This window comes from Dunckerocampus dactyliophorus, chromosome 17, assembly GCF_027744805.1.
Source record: "Dunckerocampus dactyliophorus isolate RoL2022-P2 chromosome 17, RoL_Ddac_1.1, whole genome shotgun sequence".
NCBI classification, from domain to species: domain Eukaryota; kingdom Metazoa; phylum Chordata; class Actinopteri; order Syngnathiformes; family Syngnathidae; genus Dunckerocampus; species Dunckerocampus dactyliophorus.
In genome coordinates, this window is record NC_072835.1 from 17,622,057 (window position 1) to 17,647,085 (window position 25,029).

Consider the following 25,029-nt stretch of genomic DNA (forward strand, 5'->3'; position numbering starts at 1 on the left):
TGGCGTAACAATGCTAATGGAGCGTGGCCAGGCCGCAGCTGTTTGTTACAGCGCATAAACATTCCTCCGGGTTAATAACCGCACTCAAGCCATCCGCCACTGGCTCAGACATCGTGGAAACATGTGGCCTTTGTTTTTCGGGAAAACTTTCAGACTGCTCGATAAGTAAACGTTAGACTTCCAGAACACCATGCTAAACTAGAAATGGCAGACCTCCAGCGAGGACCAAGAACGTCATATTGTGGCTTTTCTAATGTTAGGGTAAGACTCATGGAGAGGTACACGCTCAAAGCGGCGCTCGCAGCAAGTTTCACTGCTACAGCATCAGCGCTCTTCTTCTGTCCTTTGTTTGCACATTTTGGGGGGAAAAAGTCCGATACTGCTTCACTTGCTAGACCGTTCAGCAGAACCGATCTTTTTAGCCACTTCCCATAAAGCTACGAACAGAAATTTATGAAACAAAAACAACAAATGTAAAAAAATTTTTAAAACTACAATCAATACCAGTAGCTTTACAGCAGAACCCATTTTTTAGCTACTTCCATTAAAGCCTGGAACATAAATTACGATACTGGTGGCCCTCGGGTTCTGTTGGTTTCGCTGTTGTGTTGCAGTTATCTGGGCGTATTTGGTCATCTGGGGGCCCAAGGCAAACCTTCTCATAGCGCCTTCCACATCGTTCTTTTCTGGAATTGAGGCCACTTTCTTCCTGCTTTTGAAACCTGTTATCTGCCAGCTTAAGTTGCCAGATACACAGCCATGTGAATATACAGTATCATCTTCTAACAAATGTGAACACGAGAAAATTCTTCTATTTCCTGAAGTAGATCAAATCCTTAAAATGCTCCTGGAGGATTGTTATGACCTAACAAGTGCAACACCTCAACGCTTTTACTGTAATTCTTAATGCTCACATCTTTGCCATGAAGAGCGTCACCCTCAGGTGCATCTACTGCATTCTCCCAGCCTGACACTGACAGTAGCGGTGCTTCTGTCCTCCTGTCTGCATTTGTTTGTTTTTTGATGAAAAAAACTGTTTGTTTTCCACTCGCCTTCTCCTGTTCTCCACTCCAACAAGTTTATTTCGCCCCCGTCTTCCGGAATCAACCTGCACATGCGCGGTGACATGGAATAGTCCGTTGCATGAGAAGGGAGGCGCAGCGGTCGAAACACTTACGATTAAGATTACGCATTTTGATGTCGTTTTAAGCACGTGAATTATATGTACCTTAAATTGATGAGACGTTTGGGGGGCCACTGGAAATCTCGGGGCCCCAGGCAATTGCCTGTGGTTGCCTGATGGTGAGTCCGCTCCTGCGCAGAACCAAACGTCTCAGCGTGGAAGATGCGAAACAGCACGTTGGCCCTCTCCATGGGAAAACTGAGTGCAAAAAAAAAAAAAACACCCCATGACGGCACAGTCGGCCGACACAAAGTATTGTGCACACTCTGCAAAAAGTTTTCTTTTCGCCGGAGCACTTCCAACTTAAAATACCACATTAATGCAAAGCAGACGTTTGTCGCAGATTCTGCTAGCGCTTTGCCGCCTGTTCTTTCTTGAGTCTCTTTGCTCATGCAAAATGAAATACGGTAGATAAAAATGAATGTTTCATCATGATTAATCCACATCAACCCTGTGAAGTGTGAATCTTTTGACAGCACTAGTCAAAATCAATCCAAAAGGAACACAAGCTATTTTTTTGAGCCACATTTAGTCAAGCTCAGATGCAGGAATTCGAGTAATATGTTTGTTAAGTACACACAGTACACAAACACTACATGTTGTAAACTGGTGCTTTTTCTGCTTTTTCTTCTTTGGTCACAGATTTTGGCACAATTAGCATAAAAAAAAGTATGCACATTTTGAGAAACAAGAATTAGCCTTAAAGCAGAATCAATATTTTGGACCAACGGCACTGACGTAACAATCAAAAATCTAAAGATGAGCAGTCTTATCGTATCGTAGACAATGTTATAGTGCAACTCTTTTGAGCCATATTTCGCAAGGCCAGGTGCAGGTGCACAGTATGTGACAATCAACTCGTCTATTTGCATAAATTGTAGCACGGTAATCCCTCGTTTATTGCGGTTGATTGGTTCCAGACCCAACTGTGTTCAGTGAATTTCCGCGAAGTAGGAATATTTTTGTATTTAGAGCATAGAAAACCTGTTTACGACCTTCTAAATACGTTTTTTTAAACATTATTAGAGCCCTCTAGATATGAAATAACACCCCTATAGTCACTGTTACACTCGTATTACCCAATATCGGAGATATAATCAGACAAAATAAGCCATTTATGACATAAATGACACTCGTGCTCGTGTGTGTTGCAATAAATGTCTCCTGGATGTGTGGAGGGCAGAATGTGACGTCAGCGGTTCAGAGTTGAGTTTTAACTTGGCATGGTTTATGGCCGCAACAGTAGCCTGTCTTGTTATTATTATTATTATTATTGTTGTTATTATTTTTGTGCCTGTTGTGAGCTAATAATAGCCTGTTGATTGGCGCTGGTATGTTTCACCAAACATTAAAGTAACATTACTGACACCTAGTGACCAGTGTGGAATACTACATATCACAATTTGAATGAGTCTTCTTAATGCCTCATATTTGTATTATTGTTCATTTTGCCATTTTTGTGCTTGAAAAGGCTTAATTTAGGCAAAAATACACAAAATGTGTTTTAATATGCCTTTTTTTGTTTTACTGAGAGGCCGTATTCAACCACAAAACAGCATGATCTACTAATTAATATACGTTTGAAAAACTGTAAGAGTGAAGCTGTGAAATTGAAACCGCAAAGTGGCGACGGATGACTGTAACATGCAAGTATTGCTCTTCTCGGGTTTGGCAGAAACATTTTTCTCCTCTTTTTATCATCAGTGGATGTATTTATTTTGCTTCAAAATTACGTGAATTATAGTATTATGCTTGCTAATCAGATTAAAATATGCCCTAAGTGTCTATTTTTAGTAAGTTTCGCTTTTTCCTGATTTTACCACATTTTTATCCATCCTGACGTCTCAAAGCAGAACAGATTTTTGAGCCACTTTTCATGAAGAAATTATGTGACAGTCAGGATTGCGGAAATTATAGTAATACAGTAAACCCTCGTTTATCACGGTTAATTGGTTCCAGATGTGACCGTGATAAGTGAATTTGCGAAGCAGGATTCAATATTAGTAAACTGAATATTTTTTGTAGTTAGAGCACAGAAAACCTCCTTACGACTTTCTAAATACGATGTTTACCATTATTAGAGCCCTCTAGGCATGAAGTAACACCCCTACAGTCACCTTTACACTCCTATTACCCCAAATAGTAGACATAATCCAAGAAAATAAGACATCTCAGTCACTTCCCGTGAATTAATATTAGAAATCATCATGCTTAAATCTCATGAAAAAAGTGCAAACAATTGTTTTTATTTTTGCTGTCCGCTTACGCTAGCTTTAGCATGGTCTGTGTTACTGTCCTGGCCGTAGCTCGCGTCCCGTCTTCCAGCGTCATAACACATGTCCTACTTTGTCAGTCTTATGATAGACGAACGTGCGGACAAACAAGCCGAGTAATTTCAATTGCAGTTACTGGCTGAAAAATCACGTATATTTCCGCACATCCTGCTTGCTTTGTGTGTACTTTTTAGCAACTCTTCATCATCATCCTCAGTAGCCTCCTGCGTGTGGTCCAGCCCATCCTTCCTGGACATGAGGTCAGGCCACAAGGACCACAACAAAGGGTGAGCTCACCTCCACCGCAATTCATAACGCTCTCTCTCTCTCAGCATTAGGAGTTAGATGCGTGAGAACAGGAGTGTCTCTGTGCAGGAACTCACACCAAACAACACACTCACAATCACGGAGACTTACGTGTCCACAAAAGGAGAAAGTGTCCCAAAGAGCGGATGTTGACGTTGGTCCATCATGTTGGTAGGAAAGAGGCGCACGTGTGTCCAGCCAATAGTACTGCATACTTTCGTTTTGCTATGGATACAATGGAGAAGAGAGGCTTATCATGCATGTGTAATGGATGGATGATAGGTAATGGATGGCTGAATGGGCAAAATAATGAATGGATGAAGAATAATGGAGACAGTATATACTGTACAGTGGATGAATAAGAGCATGGATGGACATATGGAAGGGTGGCTGAATAATGAATGAGGGATGATAGATAAACATTATGCTAGATGATATGAACCCTTAATACAGTGAATGTGTGGTTGATAAATCGATGAATGAATGGGTGGGGGAGAATTAATGCACACTATAATTAATATTTCCAGCTGCTTCTGAATGACTTTAGTGGTACAAGTATTATTCCATATTCAAATATGCTGTGTGCAAACAGTGTCTAGTATAAGGATCATTAGCATACAGGATCAATCGGGCAAACACTGCTGGCTTGAAAGGAGAGAGGAAGGAGGAGGCGGAGGAGGAGGGAAGCACGGGAGGAGGAAGGGAGGGAGGCAAGAAGGGGTGTGACTTCCAGCCTACCGACGTCAACTCTTTGGAGGAGTTTGGAGAAGGGTGGAAAAAAGAAAAAGATGATGATCGTCCGTGTTGTGCGGAGCAAGAGGGAATCGGGGAAGTTGTCTAGGAGGACTTTGACTTGGAGGAATGCAGCAAAAACTCAACTCGGGACATGATTGGACTTCATCTTTGTTTTAACCGTCGATTGAAGCCACAAAACACATCCTGGTAAGTCCACGATCTATCATGAAATGCCTGCTGCATGCATTTGGCAAAGCCAGGAAATCACCCTACTTGCATGTCCTCCCGCAGAGGAGCAGCCTGCTGACCCCCTGCTGGCTCCTTTCACCTCAGTCCAAAATGATAGACCCTCAGATACACCTGCACTATAACTACACGGGGAAGCTGGATCACCGTCCCAGCGTGGGCACCAGCACGGGAACCCTGGACACCAAAACCCTCCTCTTCCTGGTGGCGTGTGCCTTCATCGTCCTGGAGAACCTGACGGTGCTGGTGGCCATCTGGAGAAACCACCGCTTTCACAACCGCATGTACTTCTTCATCGGGAACCTGGCGCTGTGCGACATGCTAGCCGGCGTGGCCTACCTGGTCAACCTGCTCCTGTCTGGCGAGAGGACCCTCCACTTGTCGCCCATTTTGTGGTTTGTACGAGAGGGTAGCATGTTTGTAGCACTGGGAGCCTCCATCTTCAGCCTCCTGGCCATCGCCATTGAGCGGCACCTGACTATGATCAAGATGAGGCCCTATGATGCCAGCAAGAACTACAGGGTCTTCCTCCTCATTGGCACCTGCTGGTTGATCGCCATCTCTTTTGGAGCTTTGCCCATCCTGGGATGGAACTGCCTGGACAATCTCCCCGACTGCTCCACCGTCCTCCCCTTGTACTCCAAGAAGTATGTGGCCTTCTGCATCACCATCTTCATGGTCCTGCTGCTGGCCATGTCGGTCCTTTACACACGCATCTACATCCTCGTCAAGTCCAGCAGCCGCAAGGTGAGCAAGCACAGCAACTCAGAGCACGCCATGTCCCTGCTGCGCACCGTCATCATCGTAGTGGGCGTCTTCATAGCCTGCTGGACACCCATCTTCGTGCTGCTTTTGGTGGATGTGGCATGCGAGCAGCGCCGGCGCTGCCCGATCCTCTACAAGGCCGACTGGTTCATCGCGGTGGCCGTCCTCAACTCGGCCATGAACCCCGTCATATACACCCTGGCCAGTCGGGAGATGAGGAGGGCCTTCCTGGGATTGGTGTGTTGTCTTTGCTACCGGGGAAAGGCGTCGGCGCCGGGCAGCGGGAACAGGCAGTGTCTGGAGCCCAGTCGCAGCAGAAGCAAGTCCTTCAGCAGTCAGAACAACCAGCAGGGCTGCAGACAGGCGGGGTCGGAGAAGGAGGCGGACTCTGGACTAGTTGGGAAGGTGTCAGTGGTTGCAGGACCTGGTGGCACCGATGCTGACAGGTTTGTCCCGAGTAACGGAATGGAGTGAGGAGTCAGGCGAGGATGGCCTGACAGACTTGGATTTCGGATTTATACCACAGGCATCAATTCAGATTGATTGTTCTCCCATGTGGTCAGGATTGGACACCCATCCCACGGACTACATCACTTATCCTCTTCAGGGTCGCAGGAAGCTGGAGCCTACCCCAGCCGACTACAACCTGGACTGGTCGCCAGTCAATCACAGGACACCTTTAGAGAAAACAACCGTCCACACCTACAGACACTGAGTGGGAACTGAACCTGAATGGAAAGTCAGCCAAGTGAACCACTACACTACGAGTGACCTGACCTCACACTGGTGTCCTCTGGTCCGAGGTTGAAATACGCTGCAGCCACCGGAACAAAACTAAGAACCCCACATTAAACGGAAAAACAATGGCCCCCATTTGTTCACTGTGTACTGGCGTGACCTAAATCAGATTAGGGCACTAAATTGGCCACTAAATCCTGCAGTGTAAATCCAGCTACAAATGAATATTCTAGTCCTAATGCCGTGTGATCGTTTGAGACGATCGCCATTATTTATTATGACTCGTTATGCACTCATTCTGTATGATAAACGACCGCCGTCACATCTCCCAAACAAGCTCGTCCCACCATCTTTGCTGCATGATACTTGAATGGAAGGACGCAACATAAGCTGCTGCTGTGCCGTTTGCAGTGTAAGGGCGCCACCTGGTGGTCAGCACAAATCCAAATCATCCATAAGTGCACATTCTGTATAGAAAAGTTGTACTAAATGAACTTTATAACTGAGTAAGTGTAATAAACGCACGGTCAGCGACAGTCTTGAGCGTGTTGGTTTTGAAAGTTGCATGTGGAAGTGTTACAGGTGGTTACCTCACGTGGCCAGTAGAGGTCGCCATCCGTCCCGGTGACGTATTCCTTCCCCCTTCAACATAAACCTCACCTCTATTTGCGGTCTGCCAAAACGAAAGGCATACAAATATTAGAAACAGCCTGAGAATGATGCAGTGCGGAAATAAAACAATGCAAATAGAGTGATTACATTAATAAGCAGAATTTCTACACATTCACGTTTTTATTGCCAACAGTCATACAGAAGAATGTTAAACCTCGACAACCAAAAGATTAACTTTCCTTGTTTCCCTCTCTCTTTACGCCTTGTTCCTAAAATAGTGACTTCTTGTGTGATTCTATGTGATAATGTTGTATATTGTGTGGAAAAAAAGATTACATTGACACTACATGTATACAATAATAATAATAATAATAATAATAATAATAAGAGAGGGGAAGGTGGTGTCGAGCAGCAACACGCAGCAGGGCCAAAAAACACAACGAGCTCCACAAGTGGAGAACAGGCATGCTCCATTGAACATCACCTATTGCACTTTGAAGAAGAAATGAAAAACAGCCATAGTTTGTACAAAGAAAAGGCACATTTTCATCAACAAAAACCCCAGGAAAGAAAGCCATGTTCTTGGATGGGAATGGATATTTTAAATTGACGTCTTAATTTCAACAATTTCTGAAATGATGTGATTAAATTGTGTATTTTAATGTAAAAAGCAACATTTGGTGAGGGGTGTGTTGGGGGGGGGGGGGGGAGGGGGTAAATATAATTTTGCATCCTTTTCTTTGTCTTTGTTAAAACAAATATTCTGGTATAGCGTTGCAAAATACCAGAAATTTGACTTGAAAAATTCTAAAAAAACAAAACAAAACAACGCATTTTCTGCCCATTTGGATGATTTGTACCGTACATTTTCTTGGGAAAATGTGTTCTAATAATATTGCGTTTTTCTAGAATACTTCATGGTGTTTTTTTCCAAATTAATTCTCATTAATGATATCGGAAAATGCCCAATGTTGAAAATTCCCCGTTGAAAGTATGTGCGATGTGACACTTGAATAATCACACTCGCTGTCAAACATGATGCAAACATGTACTGTACACTTCCCCCCCTTGCAGCAAAATACAGGCACGATTTATATTATATATATATTACATTGCATCGGTCTGGTTAAACCCATTGAACGCATGCTGATTTTGGTTCAACTGCAACTGAAAGAGTCAACCTCCCTTCCTTTCCATTTGGTTCTGACGGATGAGAGCACTGAGGAGAAAGTTGGGCCTGTCCAATTCAAGTAAGCCACATAAAGCCGAGAGAGCATTTTTTTGCTACTAGTGAGGGACGAGGCTTCAGTGTGGAGGAACGCCACTGTGCTGACACCAAGTTGCAACAGAAGGGAAATCTCGCTTACGTGTGATCATGCTCAACTTTGTGATTGTGCTATTGTGGTCACTCAGGTCATTCTAATTTTCAAAAGAAATGTGCTAGACAAATCCCTCAACAATCACAGATAAAACACCTAGAAAGAACAACAACAACCCAAATGGGGATTGTGTTAAAAGGGTAAATATTTTTCAAGTGTCAGCACAAACAAGCCCCTCCTCCAAATAAAAGCGTTGTAAGGAGTTTAGACAATGTTCACTTTAAAAAAATAAAAAATGCATGCAACCCAGTGAAGCGACCTACGAAGGAGTATTGGGGCCACACTGAAAAGAATCAATAGTGCAGTACAATCAGAATAAAGTCTTAGAATTACAAGAATAAGGTCGAAATATTGAGAAAATGTTCAAATGTTACAGGAATAAAAATGCATACAAAAAAAAAAGATAATAGTATAATGTAATATTTTGCGAAGAAAAAAATCGATTTTATGAGAGAATGAAAATGATATCAGAATAAACTAATGCCGGGAGAAAAAGCTTAACGTCGCGATATTACAACAAACTGCATAACTGTATGAGAACTTCTTTATTTTATTAGAATAAAGTTGTACCTAACTTCGTAATACCAGAAAAATAGTGTATGGTTATTTGAATGAGTCATAATTATAGTAAAGTTGTAATAGGATTAGAAAAAACTCCTAATTTAATTAAGATAGACAGCATTTTATTAAAGTAATATTATGAGAGGAAGCCGAAAAAACATTTCCGTAATTTTATCTGAATAAAGTCGTAACTACGCTGTATTGGAAGTACTGTAGTAGTAAAGTTGGAATAGTAAAAATTAAAAAAAAATATGAGAAAATGTCACAAGAATATTATTTTTTTGAAAAATTATAATTTTTAATCAGAATTCAGGACAGAGAGTCGGAACTCGGAACTCTACTAGTCGTAATAGTCCAAGAATAGCTGTAGTTTTTCAAAAATATCTTTAGAAATTATGAGAAAAAAGGTGGACAGGACTTCACCAATGCAACATTTTTCACATCAAATTACGACTGTGTCTTCTAATATCTCAACTTTACTGTTTTTCCACATAATTTTACTTGATTTTTTTTCTTTTTAGTGTGGCCCTAATGCTCCTTTCTAGCAAAGGTAGAAATCCTTTCATAATAAGAGTTTATCTTTATAGCCACTGACAGCACTGTGAAGGACGTGTTTACCATTCAACACTTTGCCAAGAAAAAGAAAGCAAAAAAAAAAAAAAAAACCCATCCATTTGGGACATTTTTCCATCTATATAAAGAACGTGTGTGTTTAGGGGCGGGCTTAAATGTTTTCAGTAGAAATGTGGTTGTGCTTGACAGACAAAAAAGTAAAATTTGTCATCTAAAATACTCTCGTTAACGCACCTCTCTGAGGTTTGTCTAAACTACAACAATGTGTTTTGTATGTCATCTTTTCAAACACCAAATCAAGATATCGCGTGTCCTATGTCTTCTCAAAAATATAGCATTTCAGTCGTCACAACAAAATAACAGTTCTATAATAAATATTTGTTTTCTCCTTAGACAAATCCTGTGGATCAGTAACCGGCTTTTTTTTTTTTTTTTTTTTTAGCAGCTTCCCTCACGCTTCTTCTTCAAGTTTGTGAGATGGTCGGAGGGACAGTTCGGAACCTCCTGTTCTCCCCATCAGGCATTGCGGGCGTCACTGTTTCCATACGACAGGCTGCAAAAGACACAGTTCACTCCCAGCTGACACGATTGGCAGGTTGTTGTCACGGTGATGGCCAATGAGGTGGCTAATGCTGTCAAACACGTGATCCTTTGTCCGCACCTTTGTAAAAATAAACAAATAAATATCATTCACTTTTTGGATATTGCCTGACCCGTGTCAGACTCTCACCGTGCCCTCGGGGTCCACCAGCAAGAGGTGTTTGGCGAGTCCCTTGTGCATGCCGGTCAGCACGTATGAGCCTGGGTTGGTGGTGCTCTTGCGCACCAGGAAGTCTCCGTCGTCTCTCAGCAGTTTTTCGGCGTCGTGGCGGCTCATTTTGCCGCGGTACCACGGCTGGCCCTCCAGCTCTTCCTGCGCTCGGAAGGCTATGGAGCGAGCCAGGAGCGGGCTGGAGTTGTCCACAGACGCCGCCTTGTGCAGAGCGGACACCTGCGACGGGGCTTGGGACTGGATGGCGTCCTCAAAGGGTTCTGCTCAAAGGTGACGGAAGGATTCATCGAGCGAGGAATGAGTACACCCCCACATTTATTATATCTTTGCAAAAGACAATACTATAGGAATTAAACTGGATATACTTTAGAGTAGTCAGTGTGCAGCTTATACAGCAGTACAGATTTACTTTCCACTGAAAATGACTCTTTATGACTGAAGACAGCAGCGCTACACTGCTGTACAAGCTGTACACACATTAGTCTAGATCACAGTTTAACTTGGATCGGGATTACTTGTCCCTTGAGAAGCTACGCTGGAATAAAAATGGTTGAGGCATCCTCACTTTTGTGAGGTACTGCATGTGGGCCACTGGTGTCGGATTTGAAGACTTACTCATGTCAAACAGGTCCGTCTGCGGGTTCTCCCTGGCAGCGGCCGCCATGCCCTTGGTCACTTGCTCCGACTCCGCCTGGAGTGCCGCCAGCACCTGTGCGTCGATCTGCTGGGTGTTCATATATGTGGGCATGTCTCCTGGCTTTGGTGCCGGACCTTTGCTCTCGCTGGTTATGTCCAAGGATCCTGGAGAACAGTCATAGTGGTTGTTGCTAGAAATGCACTCTCACGTGTTCCATGTGTGGAATGTTGACACACAATGACATTGGGATCAAGGTCAAACTTCTTACCGCCAGGGCTACATACTGAAAAGTGGAAGAATGCGACGTAGATATGCTAAGAAGTCATATTTATGGATTTCAAGACAAAAGTCCATCTCAGCTTTATGATGCAGGTGAAAAAGCTTATTATTCATGTGAACTTCGCGCTTCTCTTTTCTCCCCCCATTTTTGCTGTTTTTTTTTTTTTGTAATTTTACAATATTTAAATTTTTTCCTTAAATAATCTTTGTAAATTTTCTTTTCAGAATATTTTGACTTTATTCCCATAAAATAACTTTGCCCCCCAACCTAACTGTATGCTTTTTTCTTTGTTTCTCATATTCTGACTTTTCAAAATAAATAACATATTTTTTCTTTAGTATCTCACCTCTACGCTACTAAAATGACATCATTTTTCCTCATAATATTACAAGTTTATTGTAATACATTTTTTCTTGTAATAATTCATCTGGTTTTTTTCTCGTATTTTGCTGTAGTCTTTTTGTTACTTGTTAAATGATATATTTGGAATGTGCCACAGACCAATATGAAAACAGCCACAGGGAGCAAGTGGCCCTCCAGGCAGCACTTTGGACACCCCTGTTCGAAGCGGCCCTCCATACCTTGTTGTACAAAGACAGACTTCCTCTCCTCTGCCCAGGTGTCTCCACAGTGCCGGCCTTGGTAATAGTTCTGATCCACAGAGCTTGGGCCCATCTGTACCTGGCTTCCGTCTGACGCCGTGCTCTGATTGGCTAGCCGGGTGTCAATGAAACCTCCGGGGGGCGGCATCTTCCCAGGAATGTTGTTGTAGTAAGGCTGCTCTGCTGACTCCTCCTCTTCCTCCGTCCACGGTAACTCCTCCACGTTGAACACCCTGCCCAAGCGCATGCTTGAACTGCTGGGTACGCGGTGGCACCAAGCGGCGCACTTATCACCGGTTAAATATGCTCACCTGTCGTGCGTGGCGGACGGCTTGCTCGACGGGCACTGCAGGTACTGCTGGAAGCGAAGGTCGAACGCCTGGCCGATGGTGCTGATGACATCCTGGGCCAGCCCGTCTGAGCACTCCAAGATGTGGCATGCTGAGGACACCCCCAAAGATATAATGAGTATCACTGCAGTGGAGAACACGTGGCAAAGAAAAATGGAGCATTCATACCTCTTCGGTTTACAGGGTCCTTTGCCACATAGGCAACATAGTCAGTTGTGTCCTGTGATAAAAGGGACATTGCAATTAATAAGACTTGAACAAGAGGAGTCCACGCATGTTGACTGTTGAACTCTTACAGGGTCTCCACCAGATGCAAAGGAGATGGACTGCATGTGATGATTGGCTATGATCTGCAGAGTAGAACAGTACAGTTATACAGCAATAAAGACAAACTCCACTTGCATCGTGAGTGAGGTCTTGATGACCAACAAACTGAGTAAAAAGTGAATCTTTATCATTATCACCTTTGAAGTATACAGGTACACCTGTACAATTTAATGTGAGGACCAGAAGACCTCTTTTTAACGTGGTGGAATATTTGACACTTTGGCTCCATCTGCTGGTGGCGTGATGCGTGACACTAGGTGACAATGCCATTACCCTACCTGGCTGGAGAGACCTATTTGTATTTTATTATAGTAAAATATACAGAACATCCCTGCATATTTGCTGTATAATCTTTTCTCTCCTTTAAATTATAAATAATTCATTTTTTTTATTGTAATTTAAATACAAAGCGGTTTGATGGGGTTATTTGCAGAGAAGAACAACAGCTATTAATCCAGCAGAGGGCGCTGTCTCACAAGTCAAGTAACTCAATATTATAAGATGCTTTGACAAGAGTGAATGATGTTTAATTTAACAATACTGTATGCCTGTAATTATTACTTAATAACTATAAAGAAGCATATTATAGACTGTAGCGTATTTTTAAAAGTCATTTTTTTTTAGGGGTGTCTTAGAATAACCGACTATTCGACCATTCAATTCAGAAACATCTGATTCCACTATTATACTCGCCATTAAATTGTATGAAAATGTCAATGATGTCAATGATGAGGTTTGTCCCATTCTACCTACACAGGCGTGTCCACAGCCACATACACACATAGAATGTCTTTGTTTTTGTTATAGCTGGGATCTACAGTAATCCCTTGTTTATCGCAGCCAATTGGTTCCAGACCCGACCGTGGTAAGTACATTTCCGCAAAGTAGGATTTCTTATTTATAAATGGAATATTTTCGTAATTATAGCATAGAAAAGCTGTTTATGACCTTCTATTAGACATGGAATAACACCCCTATAATCACCTTTACACTTGTATTACCCAATATAGGAAACATAATAACAGAAAATAAGCCCTATAAGACGTAAATTAGAACAGTAAATGTGTTCCCTAGGGGAACTGAGTAGCGGGACAGACAGGAAGTGACAGAAGTGCGTTGAGTTTTAGCTCGGTGTGTCTTACGGCTGCAACAGTAGCCCGTGTTTTTATTATGGATTTTTATTCTGTCTTGTTGTGCCTCTTGTGAGCCAATTCAAACCTGCAATAGAAGCCTGACGTTCCAGCAATCAAGTCTGCTTTTGTGTCTCTCACCGAACCTTACAGTAACATTACTGACACCTAGTGACCAGTGTAGAGTACTACTTATCACGTCTATGAGTGTATCGGCTGAATGCCTTGTGCTGCATTTGTATTTTAGTTAATTTTGCCATTTTTATGCTTGAAAACGATTAATTTAGACAAAATGTGCAATTTGCTTAAATATACATTTTCTTTTTTCTTTTTCTAACAATAGGCCGTATTGCACCACAAAACAGTATGATTTATTAATATGCTTTTGAAAAATCGTAAGAGTGAAGCCGTGAAATACAAACCGCGATGTGGCGAGGGACTGTTGTACAGTATTATTTTCAAAAAGTAGACATGTCCAGAGACAAAGTAAAGCTTCATGACGTGGGTGGAAATCTGAAATGTGTTATTACTTCCACAAAGCACAGAAGCACGTGACAAGAGGTTGGTTGGTTAGTTAGTATTAATATTATTAATTACCAGCTAACACTGCCACTCCTGCTGCTATTGCTACTAATTCTACAAATAACGTTAAATAATAATACTGTTTTGGACTCAGGTTAGATTTCCATGAAACTTCCATCCAGCTGATGAAGCTGCTGCGACGAATCTTGCTCAGTGGCAGTTTGTAATGTGCAGTAGCGCCATCTGAAGGATTGGAGTGGAAGTGTATTGCCATCCATGTATCATCTAAAGTGGAGACTATAGGGTTTAACACTGCAGTGTGTGCAGGTTAGGTGCAGCAACAGGGGTAACGTTAGCATGTGTGGTTTTGTTTGAGGCCTACCTGTTTGCAGTCAGGGGTCATCAGGTTGAGGCTACTGGTGGAGATGTTCAGGTTGATGGACATGCCAGCAAACTGCAGATTGCTCTTCCCCAGGATGTTGGATAGAGCTTTGGAGGGCGGCTGCCGCACAAAAACGATTAGTCCACATCAAACGTGTTCTACTGGCATTAGCTCGCCAAATGTTGAATGCATTCCCTACGGCAAATAATGGTGCTACAGTTGAGTGTTGTTGATTTCAATGAATAAAAGACGGTGTAAAATTAGCCATCCAAAATCCTCTCAAAAAAAACAAATGATGTCACCGTGGTGATAGAATTCCAAATAACAAGAGCTTACATGTTGGCTGCAGCAACTGGTGTTATTTTTTTTGTACATGCTGACATTTCAATGAGCACTAGAGGGTGCAGGCTGGATGCTTCATATCACAGACACGCACGCTCCCCATCGCAGATACCGTGCACGCTACATGAGTCACTGAGCAGCCGTGTGCGATGAATGCATCGTGGGCTGTTGGAGCAACGCCCCCGCACACACACACAATCATTTCTCTGCTCTCGTTATCTGAATGTGTTATCCCTCGTTTCCCAGCAAAAAGGACGCATGAGTGGAAGACAACTTGCAGGACACATGCTATAAATAGACTATAAATGAATATGTAATGCTGTTGCCTTTTTTTTCCCTTCTATCACCAACATTCATTTGCATACACCGCCCCTCCTCTAACTACCTCCCATTCCCCTTGCTTTGCTTTTTTTTTGCCTTCCACACCCTCCTCTCCTCTCCTCTTCCTCGCTGCCTTCCCTTCTTGCCCGCTTGCGTACCTTTCGCTTGCGAAGAGCTCCTTTGGTCCCTGGAACGGCCTCACAAACCAAGCTGATGGCCTCCCTGGAGGGGTGGAGAGACAACCACAGACAAACACAGGATAAATTTGGCATCCGTCCAGATGTGTGTCGAGTCTGGATGGCATTGAAAATGAAGTGTAAGGACTTCTCTGGTGATTGTTGTTATATGAGGGCGCACGAGACTAGTACAGGTTTGCTTGAATGTAATATTCCAACAATTATTCGTATCGCTTGCTTGGTTTTCTTCTGTCTAAATGTTACTCTAGCTAAGAATGACTTGTACTATTATTGTTTGTTATTATTACAATATCACCTTATTCTTCAATGAGTAGCTAGTGAGAGTTTATATTTACTCAACTGCAGAGAGTACTTTTTGACATTTATTTTATAGGATATCTTCATTTTCACAAATCCTTGCATACTTCCAACTTACTATGTTCAATATTCAATAATGTAGCGCAGTTAGAAGCGGAACCGGTTGCGCCATGCTTAATTCCTTACCGTCACATACAGCATGAAGATGCACACAGCAGACACAAACAAAAGTGCTATGCTGAAGCTGAACAAGCCCAGATTTGGCTCTATAAAGTAGTAAGCAGGCAGCAAGGTATGTTAGAGGCACTTTATAGAAAGGTATAAACACTACAAGTTTCAGGTTGGCACTTGCTACACGGCTGTAAGACCATGTCGATGTGCATTGCGTTTATGTGTGATTTGTTTCCAACCCAAGTTTAAGGGTTTGTGTAAATAATGACCATAATTTCCAGTGTATAAGCCACACCCACAAAATTTAGAGGACAGGACATATTGTGGCACGCGCGAGTTCGTGAGGACCGGACAGCTCCTTCATGAGCTATGAAAAAACCCACAATTGCAGGAGGTCATTACTCAACATAACAGTCTCACTCACGGTGTCATCTTACAAAGAACACTAAACTCATCACACAGCAACTTAACACTTAAAAGGTATACCTAAGAAATATACAAACAAGTACCAATACGAGATATGAAAAAAACAAAGCATTTCATTTGAGGACATGAGGCATAGAAAATGGATGGATGGATGGATGGAGCTGCAATGCTGGCTCTGTCCACCAGAGGGAGCCAGAGGGAGGCTGCTATCACTGCAGTGGCAGGCACCAATGAATGCTTTGCTTGGATGCAATGCATTATGTGAAAAAATTAAAATAGTTGTTTTTTTCCATTTTAACCTCAGTGGTACTTGTTTGCATATTTGTTAGGTATACCTTTTGAGTTTTAAGCTGCTATGTGATGAGTTTAGCGTTCTTTGTACGGTGACACAGTGAGCCAGACTATTACATTGAGTAATGACCTCCTGCGATTTCCAATGAGTTGATAAGTTCGTCGCGAGTGCCCTGATAACTTGTGATCGGCTCCTGCCAAAGAAAGATCTCCCGTTTCCTCACTGACTCGTGAGCGGCACAGTATTTAGTAGTAGTAGTAGTAGTTCTGAAGTAAAGGAGATGTCGTAAGATTATGTGATGTGGTGGAAAAGTGACTATGGTAAAACCCACCTGTCAGTTCATTGTTTGGCGTGGCAAGTATGGCGTCTATTTAAGGCGAGTGGTGCTACATGAGTATAGTTTTATTTTGCAGGGGCTTAAAGTATATTGTGTTGTGCAGTCAGATGGCTGTGATCAAAAGTAAGCGCAACACAGTGGGCTTAGAGACAGACATTTAAATGTTCTGCAAGCACGAGACATGAAATTCTAGAGACAAGAGATACGCAAAGAGTTGACAAGTGCACGGCCTCGCCAGCTCAATCCAAGTGGAGCAGAAGAGTGGACACAGCACAAAGCAGGTTACCGTCCATACAGGCGTGAAAACAAATCAGAATTTGCAAAGTCTCTAATTGTGTTCAGAATTTAACAGGGCGGTTTTAGGTAGAAAATGTGTAGTAATCAAATTCAAGGCTATAGAAGGCACAGATCTATGGGCTATTTTGGTGATTTTTTTTTTCTTTATTACTTAAGCATCATGTGGTCAGTGTTTGCTTTGGGAGTTAATGTGAACCCTAGGAGAATTGAGAGACAACAACGTACCTTGTTATTTGCGATCGTGTGGTGAAATCTAAAGATCTCATCGATCGCAGCACTTCAATGCAACCCAGATACTGGAAAGAAAACAAGAGAACGTTGATATTCACTTTTCATTTTTGTGAAAAATAAACCTATTGAGACAAACACGCAACAATCTTAGGAAGTTGGTGCAAAGCTAGAAATAAACAGTACGGTATTTCGAATTCTGCAGTGTTACTATGCCTCATGAGATCCCATATAATCCTCTTCATTAGCGTCCACCTACACACACCGCTTCTGAATAAAACAGTACACAGGCCCGGGAACACTTTGTGCTGATGAGCATGGCATTCGGCAGACTGTAAACAAAACACATCTCCTCTGCTACTCGTCGCGTACAGCAAGTTAGATGTTAGCATTACGCCGCTTGGGATACAAGATCATTTTGCAAACGGGAGCAAACGAACGGAACGCCAGTTTATTCGGCACTACCATGATCATGTTGCAAGAAACTTGAAACTGCATGCCTCCAAAGTGATACAGTATGTATTCAGCTGGTGCAGCAGAGTTGAGAGTTTTGCTCTATCAATCATAATTATAATAACAGAACGGTGCTTATTAAGGGGAGGCCTTTACAAATGTAAACATGCATTTTTTTTTTATAATATTAAAGAATGATTTAGAATCCATTTTACACAATAAAACACAAACATGCTACAGTATATTACAGTACAAGCATTACGATAGATGCATGCATCATTGACAGAGCGGTTTCGAGCTAAATAAGGTTCTACATCACTGAAAAATACAACCACAATAATAAACATAGTTGAATGTATCCAAAATCAAAAGTGAGCATTATCATTTTTTGGAAAGGCAAAAATGTTGACAGAGATCTTGTATTTGTGTGGTGTTACACTCCTGCCTCTGACCCATTTTCATATAGCAAACAAATAACCCACCCAAATGCTGATGTTTCATAGATGCCCACCTCCTGTGTACAGTATGACTGAATATTAATGGGAGTAAGTAATTCATCCATATACAGTAAAACAAGCAGTAATAAAAACACAGATGGCAGTAACTATCACAATTCTATATAAAAAGGGATTCACTGATACACACACAAATTATGGATGAAATCAATGTCCATTTGGTGTAATAGTGCATGATGGGTGACCATGTGACGCTAATTAGAAGAGACATTGAACTCACAGGACCGAACGCCTGAATGTGGGGGGGTTGGTTGTCACAGAGTGGACGCTTTCAGTCACATCGACTGGCCCTAATGTAGTTAATGGAACACTGCACACAGACACTCTGTGTGCGAGGTGACATGTCACACTGTAATGCTTTCCTCCCATGTCGCAGCACGTATAGGAGGAAAAGACAGCTGCTACTTCTGTGTATAATGTACATTTTTCCATTCACTTCAAACCTCTGAGGTCCGCGGCTCAGCATCGTCACTCCCGCCAGTGACTCATTGCCGGCATGATGACATTCACAGCGGAGCGCCAACTTGTGCTCGCTTAAAATGATGCATGATGGCGCAAATATGGGATAGAAAATCACACACTGCCTGTAAAAGCTGGCATTTTAGTACCGGAATGAACGTCACCAACACAGACGAGAGGAAGCGGACCTGGCAATTTCCCTGCTTTGGAGGTAATACCAGAGACATAACCAAGGCTGTGTGTAACGGTACGCTGCAATGCCAGGACCCAAGGGTGAATTTCAACGCACGACGACATTCTGTATAAAAAGGCACAGGTGAATGGATGCCAGATATGTGTGAAAAGAGGCTTCCTTTTTTAAACCCCCATCATCTGAGCTAATACACTCATGGGGGAATAACGACGTCGCCATGGTTACAAAAGCACAACACGGTGGCTTCACATGCACAAGACAGGCGCACCATTCACAGATATCACCAGTAAAATAGCTCCTCTGTTTGCTGAAGCATGTTGTTATTAGCTAACCAGGATGGTGTTGTGTAGCTTGCAACCAGTGGAGGGCATAGTCTACTTTTTGCCCTAAATCAGCTGGGATAGGCTCCTGCCCCCACAAGCACACACAGTATATGCACTACGGAAGTATGGCTGTAACGAGCAATGAGAATACCTACCTTGACTATGTATGTCACTCCTGGCCCAGAGATCTTCTCACTGGAGTGCAGCCATCCTCTGAAGGCTTTGCTCACCGGTCCTCCACCTCCTCTGGAGATCCAGTCCTCCCCGCTGGGCTGGAGCTCGTCCAGCCTGCTCTTTTTGTTCATGCTGGCAGAAGGCTCCAGCTGCGAGCAGGAGGGCGTCGAGCCGCACAGAGAGCCAGAGCCCGCCGCAGTCGACACACTGCTGGAGCAACCCGACCCCAAGCCCCCGCCCCCTTGAAGCTTGGCCACCGCCAGGTCCTTGACAGCCGAGGGCAGACCCTTGATGCCCAGCAGGCTCCCTGAGTTGCTGAACTTCAAGCTGGACACCTTGTTGATAAGGGTGCACAGAGGGGTACCTCCATCGTCCGGGTGGTCGGAGCCATGGCCGGCGGGTGCACTTGGGGCGTTGGAGGTGGACGAGGGCTGGACCTCGGTCGGGGGCGTGTAGGATGTCTCGGTGGCAGGCTGGGGTACACCCGAGACCTTGGGGTTCATGGACAGGCCGTGGACAAGATCATCGACGGATGTCACCGATTCATTCCTGAAGCGGTTGTATTTGGTACGGTGAAGCATACCCTCTTTCCCTCTGCTCTTCTCGACACACACCGCACACGCCTCTTTCACGAATGCGCTGGCAGACGTGGCTGCGCCGAGATGATTACCTTCTCCTGTAACATGGCAGCAGCGGCCGTGGTGGTTGTGGTTGATGTGGTGGTGGCAAACGCCTTGTAGCAATCACAGGCCAGAGATCTCTCTCGATTAGAGGTTACGGCGGTTGAGCTACTGCCAGATTCCGATTGATAAAATCCAGAGCTTCAACGCAGTTGGCCACAGAGAAAAATATAGAGGAAATCCATGGAAACAAGGAAGAGGATGGAGAGCTAAAGGGCTGCTTGTGCTGTTGTGGTTTCCAGCGGTGATGCTGTTGCTGCTGCTTACAATGATGGTGGTGTTGATGATTTTTAGCCTCCAAAAACAAGGAAGGTTACAACGAGGGACGCAAAGAGGAGCAAACACTCTGTCTGTCCGTGTGTCCGTCGGCACTGGCTGCTGCTGCTACCGGCTCAGAGCAAGAGCATGACTCACTGATGTGAGAAAACCTTCTCAACAAAAGGCTTGCTGAACACTGCAAATCACTTCCTGTTGGAGGGAGCGAGCAGGAGGAAGGGGGGAGGAAAAAAACCTCGCAGATCACTCTAGTAGCAATCGGTTTGTAAAAATGAATGCTCTGGAATTATTACTGAGAAGGAAAACAAAGAATGGGATGTAAGTTGAGTGAAATTATGCTAAAATATTGATTAATTTGTGCAATATGTGATGAAAATTTGGATAATAAACAAAAAACTAATCAAATCCAAATGAAAATTAACCTTAGAGGATGCAAAGAAACCAGATAATGAAACTTTAGCCTAACTAGAAATAGCTTAGTGCATTAATTTGGTACCAATTTAATATCTGGAGAAAGTGTGTAGACGTGTGTGCCAATGTATCTTTAAAAATGAATATCATCTCTCAATAGACTAGCATCATCATAACAACACAGCTGCCTAAAATACGCAGCTGCAGCAGGCTGCACAGGTCCACCTATAGAGATGATACAACCCAAATAAACCCGACATCTTTCTCAGGCAGTTGAGTCGATGAAGAAGATGTAAAACACAAGAGGACGATAAAGGAAGCCCACCAGTCTCCTTAAGAGCGGTGGTGGTGGTGGTGGTGATGATGATGAAGCATCTCTGGTCGCCGTGGTAGCAGGAAGAAAGCTTGCAGCCACACACACCATTCATGTAAAAAATGTCCTCAGCAGCATCTAGTCCAGCAACGAGAGCGCCTGACGCTCATTCATAAGCAGCTTCCGCTCTTGCTCACACCGCTGCGGATTTCGCACTGCAGTCTCCCTCCCAACATTTTTTTCCCTGCCTGGCAAATATAGAAAGGAGGAAAAAAAGAAAAAGAAAAAGAAAACACAGCACGTCTGTCTGCCTCTTCGCTCAAAACAACGGGCTGCTCCTTGCTGCTAATTTCACAGCAAGAAGACAAAGAGCAAAGAGAAGAGGGGGCTAAAAGGCATGCAATATTTAGTCCTGGGTGTGAATGAAATAGCGGGCTGGCATACCAATGTTTCTGTGAATGGAAGCAAGGCCGCTCTGCTGCTGCTGCTGCAAGGCAATCCCTGGGGACGGCAGGGTCCTGTCCAATGAGGAGCCGGCTGGATGACTCATTCAGGGGAGGCTTGCAGAATAGTGGGAGAGACCATTCCCAGTGCAGGTGTCGGCTTGCTTTTCTACCCCATTTTTCCCTAAAAAAACACAATAGAACACCGTATTTAACACGGACTCACCACATTTTAGCATAACTGCAAAAAATATATCCAACAAACACAACAATCGTATAAATGCCACTCCCCGTTTTACATTGATGTTGCCTGCTAACATTATTAGCGGAGTGTTTCCAATTCAAACATCCATGAGAACGTTTATCTGCCACATGTTTAATTAGTAATGTACTCCACAGTGTGTGGGGGCCTAGAATAGCCAATTGCACCAGAGCACAATAATGTATTGTGCATATGCTTTCATGTGAGGATATGTTCCTACAGTATTAAGTGGTTGATGGTGATCATTTCACAATGGAAGTAAAAGACTGCATTTCCTCCACACGAATAGACACCATGCCTCAATTAATTACCGGGTGTGTCGTCCAATTTAAACAAATGAGCAAATCTCCCCAAATACAGTAACCATAATTACTTCAGTTCATATGCACACGTACTCATACATAAACATTACACATTTAACAGCTGGGCCCATTGTCAGTTGCTCACCAAAACAGCAGCACCTACTGTTATCAGCGTCACAGATGAAATATGGACTGTGGAGTGTTCTAAACAAGTTCCCCGTGCACAGTCTGCATTTGTGTGGAAAATTGTGATTTTTAAATCGATGCTATTATGTGTTGTTACTGTAAAAAATATATTTCTACAAATACAGGTTTCCCTCAGAAACCTGTATTTGTAGAAACAGAAGCATGGTGGAGTAAATAAACGCACCAGGCCACTATAAGAAGAAATATAGTATTCCAAATATTATTCCAAATGTTTATGATTTTTACAGCTGCTGAGCAGGCAACGATCTCCATGCCAGCCTGAAAAATACAGGCTGCACGTAACATGAGGAAAAAAGAAGTTAACACCCTCTAGTGGATGCTTAACGAACAACACTATAGGAAGCATGTGAAAAATCTATACTGTCACCTATAATAATAACCCAAAACAAGAACTGTATTATCCATCAATAAAGTCTGCCTTTAGGTAGATAGTGGTGTTCACTTTTAATGGCGTTTAATTTAACAATACGCTATTTTGAACGACGTACAGTGCAGTCGTTCGCATTGCAAGATAAAGTTAGCATAGCTTGCATTGGGAATAGTGCTAAAATACACACAAAAGTGTCTCTATGATAACGTAGATAATAATGTGTCATTACATGTCTGTCTAGAAAATCTTATAAGAAGAACAACAGTTGTTAAAAAGACAGCGTTACTCACCTTCATGATCATGGATCATTTTCTCTTCCGGTCAATTATCCAATCAGAGCTGATGTTTTAACGCGTGCTCATTATGGCGTTTCACCGTGGTTTATTGTTAACAATGTTTACACGGGCTAAAATGTCTTATTAGTAACCATATCATCAGTGTAGATTTGGTACTGTGTTTTTTTATTTAATAATCTGCAACCTGACCAGCCATTAAAACAACAGCAGTTTATTGATATTTTTTTAGTAGTAAAGCAGTGGCTTTAAATTGTAATAATAAAAATAATGATGACAATTTTCTTCTATTACAGTATGTTTTTTGGACACAAGATGGACACATTATGTTCTTTGGACACAAGATAGCGCTATTGTAGCGTTATATACAGAGATCTGGATAACCTGTGTTATTTTTCTTTTTTTTTTTTTTTTTTTTTTTTTAAACCTGTGTTATTTTTCTTAAAAAGTAGATGTGAAAAAAAATCTAGATTAATTCTTATTTGGCTCCTTAAAAGTCTGTAACAAAGGTTTAGAATGTAATTAAGATAATTACTTTGCGGTTTGTAATTAAAAGTATTCAGCTACACGTATACACTATGTGATAAACAAGAAAAGGGTAAAGTAACACAAATGAAACTTCCCTTTATTCCTGTTTCCACGGTAGATACATATTTTGGCAGAAATGAGACTTAAATGGTAAAGAAATCCAGTAACAACACTGTATTAAATACATGTGAATGCAATTTGCTGAAAACAATCCTACTGGCCACGAGAGTCTAGATGTAACTTCATTTGAATAATATACCTGACCCGGATATGAACTCTGTGGGAATAGAAACATCAAGTGCAAAGAAGAAACCTGCAAAGATCTCTTGCATAGACAAACCACACCAAGCGAGCCTGAACTTTCTGATCAGAATAAATGGGCTCCTCAAAGTGTTCCAAAGCGCTTCCTCTCCTTTGAATTTTCCCAGCATTTTTGGCACAAGCAATGTCATGTCTCTGCCTCACAGCCCATAAAACTCCTCTACTGTCCAAGTGACATTCGGGACCTCGGGCGCCTTGTTTCCTTGTCAAAAAAGGACGAGGTCTGGGTTCATGACCTCTCCAAGGGAAGTAGGGCAGGTGGCGTTTTCACAGAGCTCAGTGGCCATTACAGTTTGCCTGTGGTGTGGGAAAAAAAGAAGGATTGAGCGGTTGTGGTCATTCTACTTGTAAACTACCTGTAAGAAGCAACATTCATCCACCCATTTTCTATAATGCTTGTCCTCATAAGGGTCATCGGTGAGCTGGAGCCTATCCCAACTGACTGGTACTGGACTGGTACTGATATGCATGTTTTTGGAATGTGGGAGGAAGCCCACACACAGGGAGAACATGCAAAGGCCACACAGAGATGCCCAAACAGAGATTCAAACCCTCGATCTCCTGAATGTCAGGCCAACAGGCTAACCACTCATCTGCCGTATGGCCTGTCAAACCTACACGCAATCAAAACCATTTGGCATCCTGCAATTGTTACTTGTGGACACGTTGCTGCAAGGAGACATACTGCATTATTATGCTGTAGAGCAGGGGCGTCACACTCAATCGCACATGGGGGCCAAAACTACTTCAGGTTGTGGGGTGAACTGGACATTACGCCCCAACCCACTCCCCAAATTTGTATCTTTCTTATTATTTATCCTGAAATTTTCAACACTTGGTCAGATTTTGAGAAAACGCACTGACGAATAGATAAGTAAGCAGCCTACACACCTTTTGTCTCGGTTCCCCACGCGTGCAGTTGCAATTTCAGGTTGAGACAAAATGCACATGTGGATGGACTTTTTTTTTCCATGGGAGTGGGGGAAGTGTGCATTATTGTGAAATATTTACTTCTCAATATCTGCGGTTTACTGTATGACTATGGCTGTGTTGGCGTGGTTGTTCATTTTAATAACGTGATTGTTGATCAACCACCACTTCCTCATTCTCTCAATGTTTGGGAAAAAGCTACAGTATTTTGTATCAACACAAAAACATCACAGTCTGCGAGATGTGTAACCCTCAAGAGTTGCAAATGTGGAATGGGAAGATTACGCATTTCCCA

General features: G+C 42.8%; 2 protein-coding genes across 4 annotated transcripts; one reads left to right on the forward strand and one right to left on the reverse strand.

Annotated features, from left to right (window-relative positions):
• The first annotated feature begins 4,469 nt into the window (after positions 1–4,469).
• Positions 4,470–7,071, forward strand: LOC129170143 (sphingosine 1-phosphate receptor 3). Its single transcript, XM_054757387.1, has 2 exons — positions 4,470–4,704; positions 4,789–7,071. Exon 2 carries the CDS (start codon positions 4,837–4,839, stop codon positions 5,980–5,982), a length of 1,146 nt encoding a protein of 381 aa, XP_054613362.1. The 5' UTR covers positions 4,470–4,704; positions 4,789–4,836; the 3' UTR covers positions 5,983–7,071.
• Positions 6,324–23,193, reverse strand: shc3 (SHC (Src homology 2 domain containing) transforming protein 3). Of its 3 annotated transcripts, none has more exons than XM_054757386.1 (13): positions 22,953–23,193; positions 21,523–21,705; positions 19,380–20,646; positions 17,279–17,349; positions 15,195–15,258; positions 14,374–14,493; positions 12,309–12,362; positions 12,181–12,232; positions 11,974–12,103; positions 11,642–11,895; positions 10,759–10,944; positions 10,102–10,403; positions 6,324–10,032 (listed from the first exon to the last, which is right to left on the reverse strand). In XM_054757386.1, the coding sequence occupies exons 3-13, from the start codon at positions 19,977–19,979 to the stop codon at positions 9,904–9,906; spliced, it is 1,962 nt and encodes a 653-aa protein (XP_054613361.1). In that variant the 5' UTR covers positions 19,980–20,646; positions 21,523–21,705; positions 22,953–23,193; the 3' UTR covers positions 6,324–9,903. The 3 variants fall into 3 exon arrangements, with proteins under 3 accessions (XP_054613361.1, XP_054613360.1, XP_054613359.1); XM_054757385.1 differs by having other exon boundaries at positions 19,380–21,326; XM_054757384.1 differs by having other exon boundaries at positions 19,380–21,423.
• Between the last annotated feature and the right edge of the window lie 1,836 nt (positions 23,194–25,029).